Genomic DNA, 15,171 nt, shown 5'->3' with positions numbered 1-15,171 from the left:
CCCTTCAGAGAAAGGGAAGGGGCCAATCCCCACTAGTTCTTGCTAGTGCACCAATACAGGCAGCAGACAAGCAAACACTTTGTATTGCTTCCACAGTTCCAGCAACAGTCTTTTCACTGTGGACATTTTTAATGAGCAGGCAAAACTTATGTAAATTCAGCTTCTGGAGACTCACTGTGCTGAGCTGAGCGAGCTCAGCCTCCCTCCAGGCAGCAGGTAACAGTAGCTGCCTGCTTGCTAATCATAATCACTATGTTGTCTTTAGCTAACTCACTCATGGCCATTTGCAGTCTGTCTCAGCAATAGCTCAGGTTTCACACCATCCCTCTCTCTCCTGTGACTTCTTATAATTTCTTTTTCCCTTTCACTTTAATGACTGGGGTCAGGGACGAGGGACTTTTCTTCGTAATGAAATATTAATTCATGTAACAGCCACCAGAGCATGTTAAACACTGACAAGTATATGTAACGTACTGTACAGAGTAAACAAGTTAATAAGTAATACTGCATCTCAAAGTACCTATTTATTCAGTGGTTAGCTTATCTGAGTAATATGGAATTTTCTGGCCTCAAAAGACAATAGAACTGGCTTTTGTCAGGTATATGTCTAAAGGACAGGTATCATGGGTATTTAGATTATGATTAAAAGAAGATTCTTAATGAAAAATGGAAACCAGTACTGGATTGAAGGATAACTCATTACAATCTGAGAAATGGTATCCAATAATTCATGTGAGATAACTAAAATCATTAGCAAATAAAGAGATACATTAATATTACATGCACATATTATTTGTTCAGTTACATAACAGATTAGCGGACATTGTTATATAAGAAAAATAAGATTACATATTTTATCAGCTGCTTCTCCTGATGATGTAAATTCCAAAAATTAATACTTTTCATATCTCCCTAAGTTTTCCTACATTCAACCAATTTCTATGGTTAAAAGATGCCCCCCCTGCAGATACAGCATGTCCTTAATGAAAGTCTATTGATTGAATATCCTCAATGAAAATCTATTGATTGTGTAACAACTGATAGTGACATGTAGATCTGAGAAAGATTATCTCAAGTTTACAGCTGTCAGTAATGAACAGTTTTCAAGACTAATCAAAACCATCTGCTGAACTTGTTAATTTTAAAATAACAAATTACGACCAAGCTCTTAATTAAAATTTTGAAGCAAGAGTGGGCTGCAAAGTTCTGACAGCTGAGCAAGGCTTTTGAGTGCCTTAAGAGACTGCTCATTAACCCACAGTTTAACCTTGCACTCCTCCAGCACTACAGAATGCTCCTGTGAAAACACCCTCCCATGGCAGAGTGCTTCCCTTGACACTTTCTCTCAGAGCAAAAAGAAAGCAGAAGTTAAGCAGATAGAGGAAACTGAGGTGTGGAGCCTGACCTTGTCTCCAGCCAGGATCTTGAAGGAAGCCATAACCTGGTCAGCAGTATCTGTATCTGCCGTCTCCCGGGACATGAAGTCGATGAAGGCCTGGAAGGTCACGACACCCATACGGTTCGGGTCGACGATGCTCATGATGCGGGCAAACTCTGCCTCTCCCTGGAGAGCAAGAGAGTCATGTCAGCCTGGGGACTCAGGCAACACTGCTACCAAAGTGAGGAGAAACTGTTCAGCAGCTCATCTCACAGGCTAGAAAACAAAGCCAAATAGAAAACACCTCTGGGTTTTTTTTTTTTTAATCAGGATGTTCTTTTTTAGCTTGCTGTTGTGTACAAATGCTTCCCACTCATTTGTCCTCTGGAATAAAACAGTGCCAGCTATGCCTGAGGATAACATCCAGATCTAGGACAATGTTCCTATTGGGGAACAATACCAGCTGACTTCAGAGGAAGACCCAAATTTCTCTATACATGTGCTAGATGTCTGTAGCAGTATTTGAAGATATACACTCCTCGAATCCTTTTACTTTCATTTACTTAAAAGAGAACTTCTACAGTTTTTTTCAGCTGACAGAACAGAAGAGATATCTCTGGGATATTTCATAGTATTGTACTCATCTTTAATAGCAGGCTTTGCAAAGAAGGACTTGCATATCTGGAGCGGCCCAGGGAAACAGTCTCTACAGGGAAGATCCTACAGAGAAGTTTTGCTACAAAAACCAAAACATTGTAGTGTAGTTTTCTTCATTTCCTTCTGCATTTACATCAAAGGTCATCTGTTCTCATCTCTGGGATTCCTTCCTCCTCAGGTAAAGAGGAGGGAAGAGCAGAGCAGAGTCTTCTCCTGGGAACAGGCTCTCCTAACACATTCAGAACATTATACCTTCAAGAGTAATTAAGATACCTAATCAAATGTTACAGTCTTGGCACACTACACCCAAGAGTCTGTATTTATACTGGGCTGATGAGTAAGATGATTAAACACTGCTTTGCCTGATATCAGGAGTAAAGACACCAAGAGTGCAGATGAATATGCCTGCACTGTGCCCTTCCCCTGCCCTTTGATGAGCATCAGTCTTTGGAGAAGCTCTTCCTATTAGCTGTCATGCCTCTCAAGGTTTCACAAGTTACTGCTCTGAATATTCAGGTATTCTGGTGAGGAAAAAGCTACAGGGAGAATGACTGGAACTTGAACTTACATGTCCAGGAAAGGAGATGCAAAACAAATGGCAGGAATGGGAGGAGCAGCATTTTGAGTGCATTCAGAAGTGAGGTCACATATACTTCTGAATGATTTCAACTGATATTCAGGGCTGGGGAGATTGTGTGTGCTATGCAGAGAGCAGGCACCAATATGAGGAAGCTTACTGTTTCTTCCACTAGTAGCTACACAGTTTGATAAATATAATTTTTATTTGAAACATACAGGAATTAGACAATTATTTCTATTTTTGTACCTTTGGCTAGAGCTGTGAGACAAGAGTTTTACATGTACAATTGAGACTAGATTTAACATTGCTGATAATTCTGGAAAATAAAGCTATATTTACCTTGATTCACTACACATTCTCCCTGTATTTCTGAAGGTGCCTACAGAATCACTTTGAATAGGAGTGACAGAGGGCTCTACATTACCATATTGTAACCCATGGAGATAAGGCAGGCTCGGAAATCTTCACAATCCATCATACCAGTCTTCTTCTACAGAGAATGACGCAAAGATGGAAAAAGCAAAAGAGAAAAGGGAGACCAGTCCAGGGAGAAATGAACCCACAGGAGATGTTATAAAGAATGAGTTTCAGGGGGGAGAAGATAGAAGGAGGATTTACAGGACAATGAAATTAACAGAGGAAAGGTAGTTTGTGAAACCACGAAGAAGCAAAGGTGGTTTTGGACATGGAATAGTTTATACACAAGAAACATATTGGTGATGAAAAAAGGGCAAGAAGATATTAAGCAAGATAGATTGAGGAATGGACAATGAAAGGAGTTTTAAGTGACACAGAAGTAAACAGAACAGTTTGAAGACATAAAAGAAATTCTCCCAAGACAAAAAATTAAGGAATTAAAAGGGAATAGATATCAAAGTGCATTTAGAGAGGAAGTAGTATAGAAAAGTGATGTATATATAGTCAAACACAAGAACAACAACAACAGATGGATTAAGACAAACAAGAAAAGAAAGGAAAAAACCTGTTATTTTTTCACAGTTTAATATCTGGCTGTGTTCACCACTAGCTTTCAGTACCTGTGCATCGTTTCCAATATCGTAACCCAAGCTGATGAGACAGGCTTTGAACTCCTCAGGGCCAAGTGTGCCGGAGTGGTCCTGGTTATGCGGTGTGCCAGGCAGCAGGACATGCAGTGCCAGTGCGGTGACGGTGTGCGGCGGGAAGAGGGGACACACAGGACATCAAAGGCAGGTGAAAGGACAACGAACAGGTGCACCATGCAGTGGGTGAGGAGAGAGGAACAGGAAGAATGACATGCAGATAGAAAGATAGGGAAGAAAAATAAAAAGTGTACAACATTAGATATCACAATGACATTTCAGGATGTGCTAAAAATGCTCTTGGAACAGTTCCTTCTCAGAGAGCTCATGTTTAGAGCATTTGAATGACAAAAACAGCTGATGCTCAGAAGCCTCAAGATCTCAATCTCCCAAGTGAATTACTTGCATCACTGCTTGTTATCCAGTGTCAGAAGCCCTGTGTTTCACTAGTAACCCAGAGTGCAGGTAAGCAGGCAGAGGCAGTGGGAAGCATTGCCTTAATCTTATAGTCAACAGTTCCACTAAAGGAGGAGTGAGGGCAGGTATGTTTGGCAACACACCCAAGGAAGCTTAGCTGTCAGGGCATCCCAGGAACAGACAAAGAAAACCAGCTGAAGCTCAGGGGAGCAGCGTTATGGCTGTATTTATGAGACCTGCACAGGGGGTGGAGCTTTGACTGGCAAAGCTATTTCAAGTGCTCAGCTCTGCCAGCAGCACAGATGTACAGTGCAGCACAACACAGCCTGGCAGCTGCTCCTCCCTTTGCTCACTGCCCGTTCCCCCAGTATTTGGATGTACCCCTCAAATAATACACAAGCTACTACAGGAACTAAGAATCCCCATCCATCCTGCAGAATTTTAGCTCAGAACAGCCTCAAAGCACTGAAGAGCCCCTGCCTGCTACCACCACCTCTGGACAGATCAACGAAGCTGCAGACAGGATGATGGGGCCAATTTCAAGTGCCTTTCTTCAAGAAAAACCAGTTTTTTAAGTTAATGTTAAGCCTTCATAATCAAATAGTTGAAAGTGGGAAACCCCTGTTCTGTCTGCATTAACATTCAGGCTGTTGTGAAGGAAGGGGCAAATGATATGAAGGTCAAAAAATAAAATCTACAGGGCTTCATGGGTCCCTCTCCTAAGAAAAGAACCCATGGTTTATTTTTCTTAGACAGCTAGAGAAGGGCTGAAATAGCCAGTGTTCAGCAATTTAAAAGCATTGCCAATCTCTGAGGTCAGGCTGTCCTCAGATATAGCAGAGATGGTATAGAAGATGGAGAACAGATGGTCCCAAGAATTTTATAAACCAAATAATAATCTGCTCTCTGGAGAGGAATGGATAAAAGTCTAATTGCCTAAAAAAGAGTTCAAACCTCTCCATAGTCTTGCTTTATCGGGAAATTTTGCAGTTTCCTATGAAGACATACCTCTCCCAGGCTAACAATCACTTGGCAGTCTTCACAGAAATGAGTGATCCACAGGAGTGGCATTTTTAAGAATGAAATATCTTCTGTGACCCCGTTTTATCACAGTGACTGCTTGTTTTTTATTGCACTGTGCAGTCCACATGGGAGCTTGTAGCTGCAGTCAGCACTGACTTACCCTGTCAAAGTGGTTGAAAGAAGCCCGGAACTCATTCATCTGTTCCTGGCTGATTCCTTTGGCATCACGGGTCAGGATCTGGTTTTCCACTTCGTTGATGGTTCTAGCAATTGTTGTTAGTAACTGCTCCCAGCCCACACGGATATGCTAGTAAAAGAGGTCAGGACAATATCAAAATTAAGAAGTCGCTCTTCTGCTTCTGAGGCCAGTGGATCAGATGTGCTACTTATTGCAAATTAAATGATCCCAGTGTGCAAGGCAGTCCCTGGTGCCCATTTCCTCAGAAAAGATTCCTTCTAATCTGCAGGTGTTTAAAACCTGAATTTTAACTGAAAAAACCTATACTGAAGAAGCTAATTTCTGATCTTTCTTTGTCTTTCTTAAGAAAAACTTGGTCCTATTGCAAAATTCCTTTGCCTCATCAAAGCAGCATATTGGAGGCCTTTTACACAAATGAGAGGCAAGCCCAGTGCTTCTAGGACTTACTTAAGCAGAAGACTCTCCTAACCAAGAAACTGAATAAAACACAGTGCTTGGAAGACACTGGTGCTCCCCTGCTTCTGCTCTTGCTTAATGGAAATGGCCAGAAACAAAAAAACAAATTTCAAAGCCTGTGTTCGGCTGGACTAATTTTGAACTCGGACTGCTCCCAAGAAGCCTCATATTATCAACAGGAAGCCAGTCTCTGACTTCAAAAAAAACTTCTGTTGAACTTGTTTCTTCTGCCAGGTAGTGGCAGCTCAAAATCATCAGTGCTTCCCTTTCTAATCCCAGCTAACACAATCAGGTGGCAGGAGAAACAAGACTTGTCAATTTTTCAAGGAACACCGTGGGATTCAGGTTGTTTCTGCTGTCTATATTTGGAAGTACATTGGAATGGGTGGGCATGAAGTACAGTAAGGCAAAAATGAAATTCAGTGACATGTCATTGCACGCTCGGCCATATTATCAAGTTCTCTGTTTTCCTGAGAACCACAGCACATTGCCAGAGCTACATGTGGCTAACACTAACTGGCCACAGCAGATGAGGCTGTCTAGTTGCTGCCAGAATTTACCTCCATGGTGTAGTTGGTGTGCTTGTTGTCAAAGATAAGCGCCTCCTGGATCAGCTGGTGGTCTCCTTCCAGCTGGTCAATCTTTGGTTTGTAATTCACAATGCTTTTCTCGTACTGCCGCAAGTGGTTGAGCTGGTCCTCCAGGGTCCCGTGCATCTCTATTGAAATGCGGCCAATCTCCTGCATTAGCAAAGCCAAAAGAGTTTAGACTCCACTGAAAGGACAAGCCCCAACATGCTTGACATTTATTGCAGCAATTTCACTCTCACACAGCAGGATGATTAAAAAAAAAATAATCTCATGGAGCAGTTACTTCACAGGAGCTGAGACAGTGTCAGCAAAAAATTTAGCACAGTGCTGAACATTTTTCAAGTGAGGTGAATCACATAAGATGTGTCTAATACAAGGATACAAAAGAAAGGGAAGCTGCAGACCATAAGCTAATAATCGACCAAGCCGAATCTTTTTCTGGTGTACAGTTCTTCATAGAGACATTTCTGTAACTGCTCTCTTCTTTCCAGCTCCTGCCATCAGTAATAGCTTCGTATTTTTACATTTTATCAACTCCAATGACTTTAATTCACATCTTACCTAAAGAGAGATCTCCCTTAAAAATGTCTCCTCTGCAGATGTTTGGTATATTAGTTGTATTTATTTAGTCACATGTATCAAGACCATTGCTGTGCAAGCAATTACACGAACTGTCTCTGATTTAGGATTTTGAGTTTGTTGCATATAAACACAAATCTTAAAATACTAGTGTTCCCCATTGTAGGTAAGTAATTTTTTCTGGTACTACAGTTAGAGGAAGAAAAGTACAAGTGCCTCAGTAACCAATATCAATCTTGGAATTCTTGATATTTTCTATGATGTTTCTCCTTCTGTAACTTGAAGAAAGAATGGCTGTGACGGTGGTCAACAGAGATAATGAATAATAGTATCAGTGAAGACCACAGAGGAAAACAGTGTTTCAAACTTTGCAAAGCCCTACCTCCATCTTGGTCTGGATCCAGGGTCCAATGACATTGGCCTGTGCACCAAACTGTTTACGAAGCCGTTCATTTTGCTGCTGGCGGGCGTGTTCTTCCATCAGGGCTTGATCCCTTCTGGGAACCAGCTGCCGCACCTACAACAAGGAGTAACAACTCAGTTTAGACACACAAAGGCACATGTACAATGTAATGCAGAAGTTGCCACAAGGCAGGGAGGAGTGGGTCTTTGCACTGAATACAAGCAGTCATATGGTTTAAGTCACACTGGGCAAACTCTCAGATTGTGAATCCTATCTGCTGTAGGATACACACAAACTCGTGTTAGGCCATGGAAGACCAGAGGCAGCTTCCATTCATTATTTGTGATTTTGGTGGCTAATGATAACTGAGTTGCAGGATTCTGTTCAGATCTCACATGGGTGATTTTGTTAATAAGAACCATAAGCACAACGGGTAGGGACAGTAGCTGCTCTTTTAGGATTACAGCAGGGAAAGGCTACTTGGCTGCAGAGACAGAACATCAGAGGGGCTGAATGGTGACAAAGGATACTGATTCACATGCTATACTTACCTGTAGGTCTACTGAAGACTAAAACCCTCAAAGCTTTCAAATCTAGCAACTTTAATTTAAAATTAGCATGTAAAAGGGGGTCTGTGCCTTAGGCAATTGTACCAAGTGTCTTTTCCACTTTCCAAGTATACAGCAACAGAGCCAAAACCAAATGACAAAACCTCACTAAACTCAGCAGTAAGCACAAGAGGGTAACTGCAGAGTAAATAATCCATTTCCTGGGCCCACAGTGGTTGAGCAGTGACACTGTCCTCCACTACCCTGCAAGGCTGGAAAGAACTCACATGTTCCCATTTGCCATTGATCTCATGTGGGGTGATTGTAGTGTAAGGATTCGTTCCTGCCATGTTGACGTGGTATGTCTGGACAATCTTTGAGACTTCATTGTGGATTCCCAGGATGGCTTGTCGTTCCTTGTCCGCATCTGGCAAGGTGGCTTTGAACTGCTCATGAGCTGTGGTCAATCCCTGCAGAAGGAAGGCAGCAGCAAAGGGAGGGTAAGAACATTACTTATGGAATAGCCTCTTCAGCAAATGTACTCTTGAAGTGATTGCAAAAGCTAACATATTCCCAGGACACAATGCAGGGTACTCTAATACACTTTCCAGGTTCTCTCAGTATCATTAAATTAGAAGTTTTAAGTAGATAAATGATGTGAAGTCTTGTTTTCCCTCTCTTTCTGTCCCATGTTGACCAGGGACAGAGATCACATACCAAAAAAAGGAATAATCATGGCTATAATTTAGGGGAAACTATTTCTCCAACACTGCTCAGTGACTGCTTGTTAGCCTCTTTGGGGAAGAAGATCTGACTACTAGAATTACTATTAAAAAAAGTCTCACTAGTTTAAATGTGCTATATGCTCTTCTCCCACTAGGTATGCACTTTTCTACACCCAAAGTAACTCCAGGTGAGTACTGAGGTCAGATTCAATTTGGTCAGAGTCAGTTAGAACCAGGTGAAGGTCTTCCAGCCAACTGCAAACTTGCATAGGCATCAATGTTCCTGCTGCTGGAAAACAGCTCCTTGTTCCTGACCACAGCAGGCCCTTCCCACTCCCCATCTCGCTGCGGTGCCCGGGCTGTGCTCCAAGGACTGAAGTTTGGGGCGTGCTTGCTGGTAGTTTGTAGCCAGCTGATAAGCCAGCTGGTCCTGGCTCATCTCCCACTGCTTCTACAGGCCTTTAAGGTACTTCATCCCAGAAACCTAGAAGATCAAGTCTAGGGAAAGAGGCAGGAAAATGCATGGGAAACAGAGGTGTGCGCAGGGATAAGCAAGGGAACAGTGTGGACAGAAGAAGGAATGAAGTAAACCATGTGATTGACTGCCCTCTCTCACAATACACACTGTTAACTACTTTCTGTAAAATTCCTTCCTTACAGGGTGACTCATTGCTTTGCAGCTGCTGTAGTGGCCATAGAGATGCAATACAAGTCTGGGGGTTGGGAAAGACATTGCAAACAGTCACAAGGAGACGATGGAAATGGTTAAGTGCTGTTTAGATTATTTTGCTTTAAGAAAGACTTAATGAACCCCTTTGTCCAGAAGGGAAGGATGGAAGAAACAAGTAACTGTCACACAGTAACTGTCACTACTGCCTCACAGTCCTGGCTGTCCTGTTCCCTGTAGGTCTCCCTGTAGGCTGCCTCTCTGATGATGGTCACACTTCTGTCAGCTATTCTGGCAAAGACCTGACTTGAATTCTTTTCAGAAGCCCATCAGGCAGGTGAAATAGAAGTCCCCACTACAATTCAGGAAAGAGTAATTCCTGCTCTCTAAGGTCTGCAAATTACCTGTGTATACCTCAAGTTGCTTTCCTAACATCCTTTCAGAAGGGGAAAAACTGAGATACTGTCTTTGTTGTCTTAGAGAAGGCAAGACAACTGGTAACTGGTAATTCAGCAACAAAATCGACAATTCTGGTTTTTCTTGCGCTCAGCACCAAAAACCAGCTAGTAGAAACCAGCTAGTAGTTCAACTGTCCTCATGGTATGTCCTATCACATAGGACCAAATGACCCTGGACACAACATTCCATGTAAGAATTGACCTGCAGACCCTGTAAGCAGCACTAAGCTTTGCTCATGTGGGTTAAGAAAAATTCCACAAGACCCTAAAAGGTTGTCTCAGTTTTCAGGTTTCCATTACTATGGCTCTGGAGTTACTCTGAAAAATCTGTTGTCAGTTTTTGTGTCCAGCTAGGATGATGTATGTATGCTTTATACCTATTCAGATCCAAGTTTTTGGAGAAAATAAAGGAAAAACATACTTATTTTTGTTTATCTTGATAAGGCTCACTCAATAGAGCAGAAGCACCAAAATATAACCTATAAATTCATACTACTCTGAATTCATACAACTCAGGAGACCCCAAACTTCTCACAGTCCCCACCTAACTGGTGCAAATGACTGCTCTGTACCTGGATCTCCTCAATGGTGTGAACGATGAATGTGTCCTGCAGGTCTTCCATGGCCCCTTCCATCCAGTTATTGAAAGGGGCAGCTCGTTTGGCATACTCCAGGTACAACTGGTCAATTGTTTCCAGTAGTTTCTCTGTCCTCTGTGCATGCACAAAAAGAAATAAAAGAAAGAAAATCAAGAAAGATGGTTGGAGAAGAATAATCACATAGATATATGGGTTGTCTAAGCTGCTCCTTCCTTTCAGACCTCCTTGGTGCTCCCTCCCAGGATGGCATGTCAGTAAAAATCTCTCTGCTGTTAAGAGATTACACACTGGACAGAATTTTTCCCTCTAGGGGAAATAAAATAAATCCAAGGTCCTTTGAAATAAAACAAAACAAGGCAAAATTTCAGGCAGAATGAAATTACAAAACACGCTAAAAAGTAAAAATAAATCAGTAGCCTGAGATAACAAATGGCATCATAACTGCGCTGAAGAAAAGCAGCCTAAGTCTACTGAAATGTAGGCCATGTTTACAGTGCAGGATGTTCCAGGAGTTCACAAGTGAGCTGATATTGCTTGTGCCCACTGCAGCTTGGCCCCCATGAATGCACTACCCAGAAGGTCCAACTTGTGACGTGTCTCACCTCCAAGGCTTCTCTACGTTTCTGGGTTAGGGCACCCAGATTATCCCACTGATCACAGATCTTCTGGCACCTGGCATTGACACTGGGAGAGTCATAATAGTCCAGCTCACTGTAAAGGGTGGGGAAAAAAATGACAAGAAGTCAAATAATGACCCTGCACAGAAATAAGAGAAACATGTTAGAAATCTTCATCTGTCTTGAAGACAGATTCAGACAAAGAGCTCATGGTCACTGCAAATAAAGCAAGTCAGGATGATATCAGGATCTAGTTTAGGAGACACTATGTTATGCTGAACCAAACGGCATAGAACAGGACCACCCAAGGCCTCAACAAATAGTGGGGCTGGCTATCTGGTGGGAATAACTTGCCAAAAAGGGGGAGGGAGCACAGACTTTTGCTCAAACTGGAAATAAGCAGATTATGATGAGAGCAATCTGCTCCTGTATTCTGCTTAAGAACATTATGCAGTCTAACAAACTGTGTCTTATACATCAGAATGGAAACAGAAGATTTTATTAGGAACACTAAGAAACTGCTTAAGATTGCCTTAAGAATTGCATAGTATAGGTGGCAAGGAATAGCTAAATTACATAACCCAGTAAATTTATTTAGGACAATCCCAAAATAACTGTGTAGTTTCTCTCCTATATGCCTGACAAGAAGCGCTTTGCTGACATGTCTATAGGCTGACACTCAAGGAACACAGGCTGGTAAAAGTATGACTGGGGAAAGAACAAAGGGACATGCTAAAGCTTGTAGCCTTGCATTGCTTCATGCACTGCACATGGGCAAAGAGGGAGAAATCTGCAGAGGGAGACCAGCCAATTTGGGAAGTGTCAGCCTTGAGAAAAAAACCCAAAATAAATCACTGGGAATAAATCACTGAGTGACCCTGAGCCATCTGATGAGCAATCCTTTAGGTAGCAATGCAGGTTACACTCTTACCCCCCCCAGCCTTGTTTCTTCATGCCATTGTATTGCACACTGGGGTGTGTGGGCACAGCTGTTGGTGGAGTCCTCCAGTAAACTAGCCAGGTAACTGATGGGGGCTAAAAATAACTTCTTTTCCGGGTTTTTAATCCAGATCAGTTGCTTGATCTACTTTGCTGCAGAGCCAGCACTGCAGATGAAAGAACTCCTTCTGAAAGCCTAACCTTTAACACACCTGTGCTGGACCACTGCAGCCAGGGAGGGCAACGTGCCACGGCCCCAAATATTCCTGCCATGGGTAGCTGCAGTGGCTTCCTCCACACCCTCTGCATCTCTCTGTAAGTGTGTCTCTGCAGGAGAAAAGAGCTCTGCCATGATATTTCAGGGCATGGCCTCTTTGCTGAAATGGAAGATGGCTTTTACAACAAGAGCAGAGCCTGCTGTTCTCACACTTGAGAAGAAATAACCTCTCCCACAGCTTAAGCCTCAGTCTTCCCTGTTGCTCTTAGAGCTGCAGCTGCTTTGGCTGACATGCAGTGTGCACTTTGGAAGTGGCAGGTCAGGTAATGCTTGCTGACTAGACAGACTCAGTTTTAATCTTACTGACATGGAGGATTGCCTTGAATCCTCCTCCTGTTCCAAGGTCAATCCTCCAGTGGAAAAGAGCAATTCTGTAAATCTCTGTTGTTAAAGAAGATAATGATCTTGATCCAATAATCCTAATTTTTTAGAGAAAAACAGCTCTTCAGCCTGAGAGGACTGATCTTGGCCCAGACTCCAGATAGGCCAGTGTGATGTATAAATCTTTTAAAAATAGGAAACAGAGTCAAAACCAAGTAGTTTCAGACTGTTTGTTGCCAAGAAACATGCAGGGTTTCAAAACCTCCCTGTGCTGCAGCTGCTAGCTCTTTCCCTGCCTGGTACCTCTAGCAATCCTGATGAGCCCCTCATTTCTCCTGGTAACCTGTATTATTCCAGGAAAAGGAGTGGAGCTGAACATTTCCAAGCTGGAGTGAAGCAGGGAAAGAGCTGATCTGCTGCAAGGATGCCCAGCAGCAAATGCTGAACAGAATGCACAGAGTGCAGGTACTTCTGGGGGAATGAATGAGACCACAATGGGCTCTTTTCTTCTGTTCCTGGAGAAGTATGACAGTATAACAAGTCTTAAATACAGCATGTGCCAGCAGCAGGTCAGACTCTTTAGGAAAGGGCTCATGGCAGCATAATGAACTGGAAGAGGATGGAAACTTGGCTTAGGAGTACAATTCTCCCTCCTCCTCAACAGCACCCATGGCTCATCCATTTTCTGGCCTGCTTTTCTGGTGCGTCCGGATACTGGATAGCAGTATCCTAGATACTGTTTGGAAACACTGGGAATTCCCAGCATTTTTGTATGGGGATGGATTTTTTGCTCTCCAAAGGGCAAAGCTGACTAAGCCTCCCTGGCCCCAAGGATGGGACGTGGCTGGGGTGCCGTACTTGAGCTCTTGTGCAATAGCAGCAATCTGTTCCACGCGGTCCTGGTGTGCAGCCAGGTCACTCTCAAAGGCCTCGTGTTTCTTCAGCAGGGCCTTGATCTCCGACAGGGTTGCAGTTTCGTAATCCTTCTGCTGCAGCATTGCTTCCTTACCTGGGGAGGGAGCCAAAGGACAGAAGAATGAAGGACAGGACCCAGGGTGGCCAAAGCCAGCTCTTGCCACCCAGGCACCCTCGAGGGCCCTCAAAAGGGCATCGGCCTCACTCCAGCTGCCCCACCCGAGGCTTGTCCCCATGCCTGCTGGCCTAGAGAAGCTCAGTGCTCACTTCCAAACCACGAAGTGTGAGTTTGCCATTAACAACACAGAAGGGCACATAATGTAGCTTAAGCCAGCACTGTCACAGTTTACACTGGACTTGTCTCAGTATCTGCAAAATGGGTTATGCTGATCCTGTTAGAGCCAATGGCAGCATTTACTGTACAGGAACTTTGCTCTGTGGCTGCTCTCTTCTAGCCAAAGTTCTCACTTTGCCAGTTAGGAAATGCTAATGTTGACTGCATGATGCAGAACAGAGAATAAGCTGGTTTCCATACACGGCTTTCTAATAAAATAAGAAATAAATCTAGCCTTCTCAAGAGGAAACTCTCATGGAAGAACCCATGCACAATCCATCTCCTCCTCCCTACACAACAGTCAGCACTGTGTCAGGCTACAGGAAGCATGTAGGTTGGCATTACCATCTGTCCAGGACTCATGAATGGATGCCTTCTGCCGGAACTTCTCTGCCAGGTGATCCAGCCTCTCTAGCCTCCGAATCTCATTCAATAACCACTCCTCGTAGCCCTTCTCAGCCTGCTCTAGGCCACCCCAGGCATTGTTTATATCCTAGAGACAGAAACATGAGAAGGAAAGGCAAGTTAGAAGCTGGAGGGAAGATGTTCACCAGCATTAGTCTCAGTGAGCTATACGGCTCCAACTGATGGGAGGGAGTGAGCATGGGCTTTTCATCTCACAGCGCTGTGCAGACAAGTCAGGGAGACAAAGTGTCATACTTAAGGCAAGCAGGACTAGAAGCCCAGGATATAACCATTTGCAGAAGAAAAGCCTCTCTAAAAACGTCTGGAGTTTTAAAGTTCCCCTACATCAAACTTTAATAAAACTCAACTGTTTCTGAATCAGAAAGAACAAAAGCCACCGAGACATCTCCTCCTAAAGACATGCAACTTGTGAAGAGTCTCAGAGTCTGATTTAGACACAGAGAAGCAACAATCACTTGATCTTCTCCTATCATGGCCTCCCTGATCTGTATTTTTCAGAGTTCTTCTCACAGAATATGTCACTATGAAGGTGGGCATTCTCTGCCCACCCATGGGAGGAAAGGAGCTCTCGTTTTTTAGGCATGTTTGGGGTATACAGAAGCAGTCACCCACACTCACCGAGACCATTTTCCCTTCGGAGGGCATGAAGGCCGGCCTATTGCTGAGCCGCAGCTTGGTCTGCAGGGTGTTGAAATTGATCTCAAGTTGGCACTTCTCCTGCACCTTGGGGGGCTTGTGCAGGCGGCGGTAGTCCCGGAAGTCCTCCAGCTTCTGCTGCATGGCCTGCATGGTGTTCTCTGGGGCCCGGTTCTCCAGCCAGGGGATGGTGCGACGAATCCACTCCAGCAGCTGGGAGGAGCAATGACAAGAAGACTTGAACTGAAAATTGTGCTGAAACTGCAGGTGTTGCTCTGTTTTCATAAGGGACCATTTACTTTTATGTTTGCTGTCAGAAAGATTCTGCCACCAGCAGGGCTCATAAAGGAAAGTTGGCCAGCTTTT

General features: G+C 43.6%; 1 protein-coding gene across 7 annotated transcripts in view; it reads right to left on the bottom strand.

Moving 5' to 3' along the window:
* ACTN1 (actinin alpha 1) overlaps positions 1 to 15,171 on the bottom strand; it is an 86,042-nt gene that overhangs the window by 1,323 nt on the left and 69,548 nt on the right. For 3 of the 7 annotated variants that reach the window (XM_077180309.1, XM_054634407.2, XM_054634412.2), the window contains 11 exons: positions 14,788 to 15,018; positions 14,089 to 14,236; positions 13,353 to 13,503; positions 10,943 to 11,051; positions 10,314 to 10,454; positions 8,179 to 8,361; positions 7,323 to 7,457; positions 6,332 to 6,511; positions 5,277 to 5,423; positions 3,653 to 3,733; positions 1,406 to 1,564 (listed from right to left, as the gene is read on the bottom strand). In XM_077180309.1, coding sequence (XP_077036424.1) covers positions 1,406 to 1,564; positions 3,653 to 3,733; positions 5,277 to 5,423; positions 6,332 to 6,511; positions 7,323 to 7,457; positions 8,179 to 8,361; positions 10,314 to 10,454; positions 10,943 to 11,051; positions 13,353 to 13,503; positions 14,089 to 14,236; positions 14,788 to 15,018 — 1,665 coding nt within the window. Of the gene's footprint in view, positions 1 to 1,405; positions 1,565 to 3,039; positions 3,106 to 3,652; positions 3,734 to 5,276; positions 5,424 to 6,331; positions 6,512 to 7,322; positions 7,458 to 8,178; positions 8,362 to 10,313; positions 10,455 to 10,942; positions 11,052 to 13,352; positions 13,504 to 14,088; positions 14,237 to 14,787; positions 15,019 to 15,171 lie in introns of all 7 variants that reach the window. The other 4 variants (XM_054634409.2, XM_077180311.1, XM_054634408.2 and 1 more) reach the window with 2 other exon arrangements.

This window comes from Agelaius phoeniceus, chromosome 6 (genome assembly GCF_051311805.1).
Source record: "Agelaius phoeniceus isolate bAgePho1 chromosome 6, bAgePho1.hap1, whole genome shotgun sequence".
Lineage (NCBI taxonomy): Eukaryota > Metazoa > Chordata > Aves > Passeriformes > Icteridae > Agelaius > Agelaius phoeniceus.
Note: the sequence above shows the minus strand (reverse complement) of the source record. Positions and strands in the feature narration are given on the sequence as shown.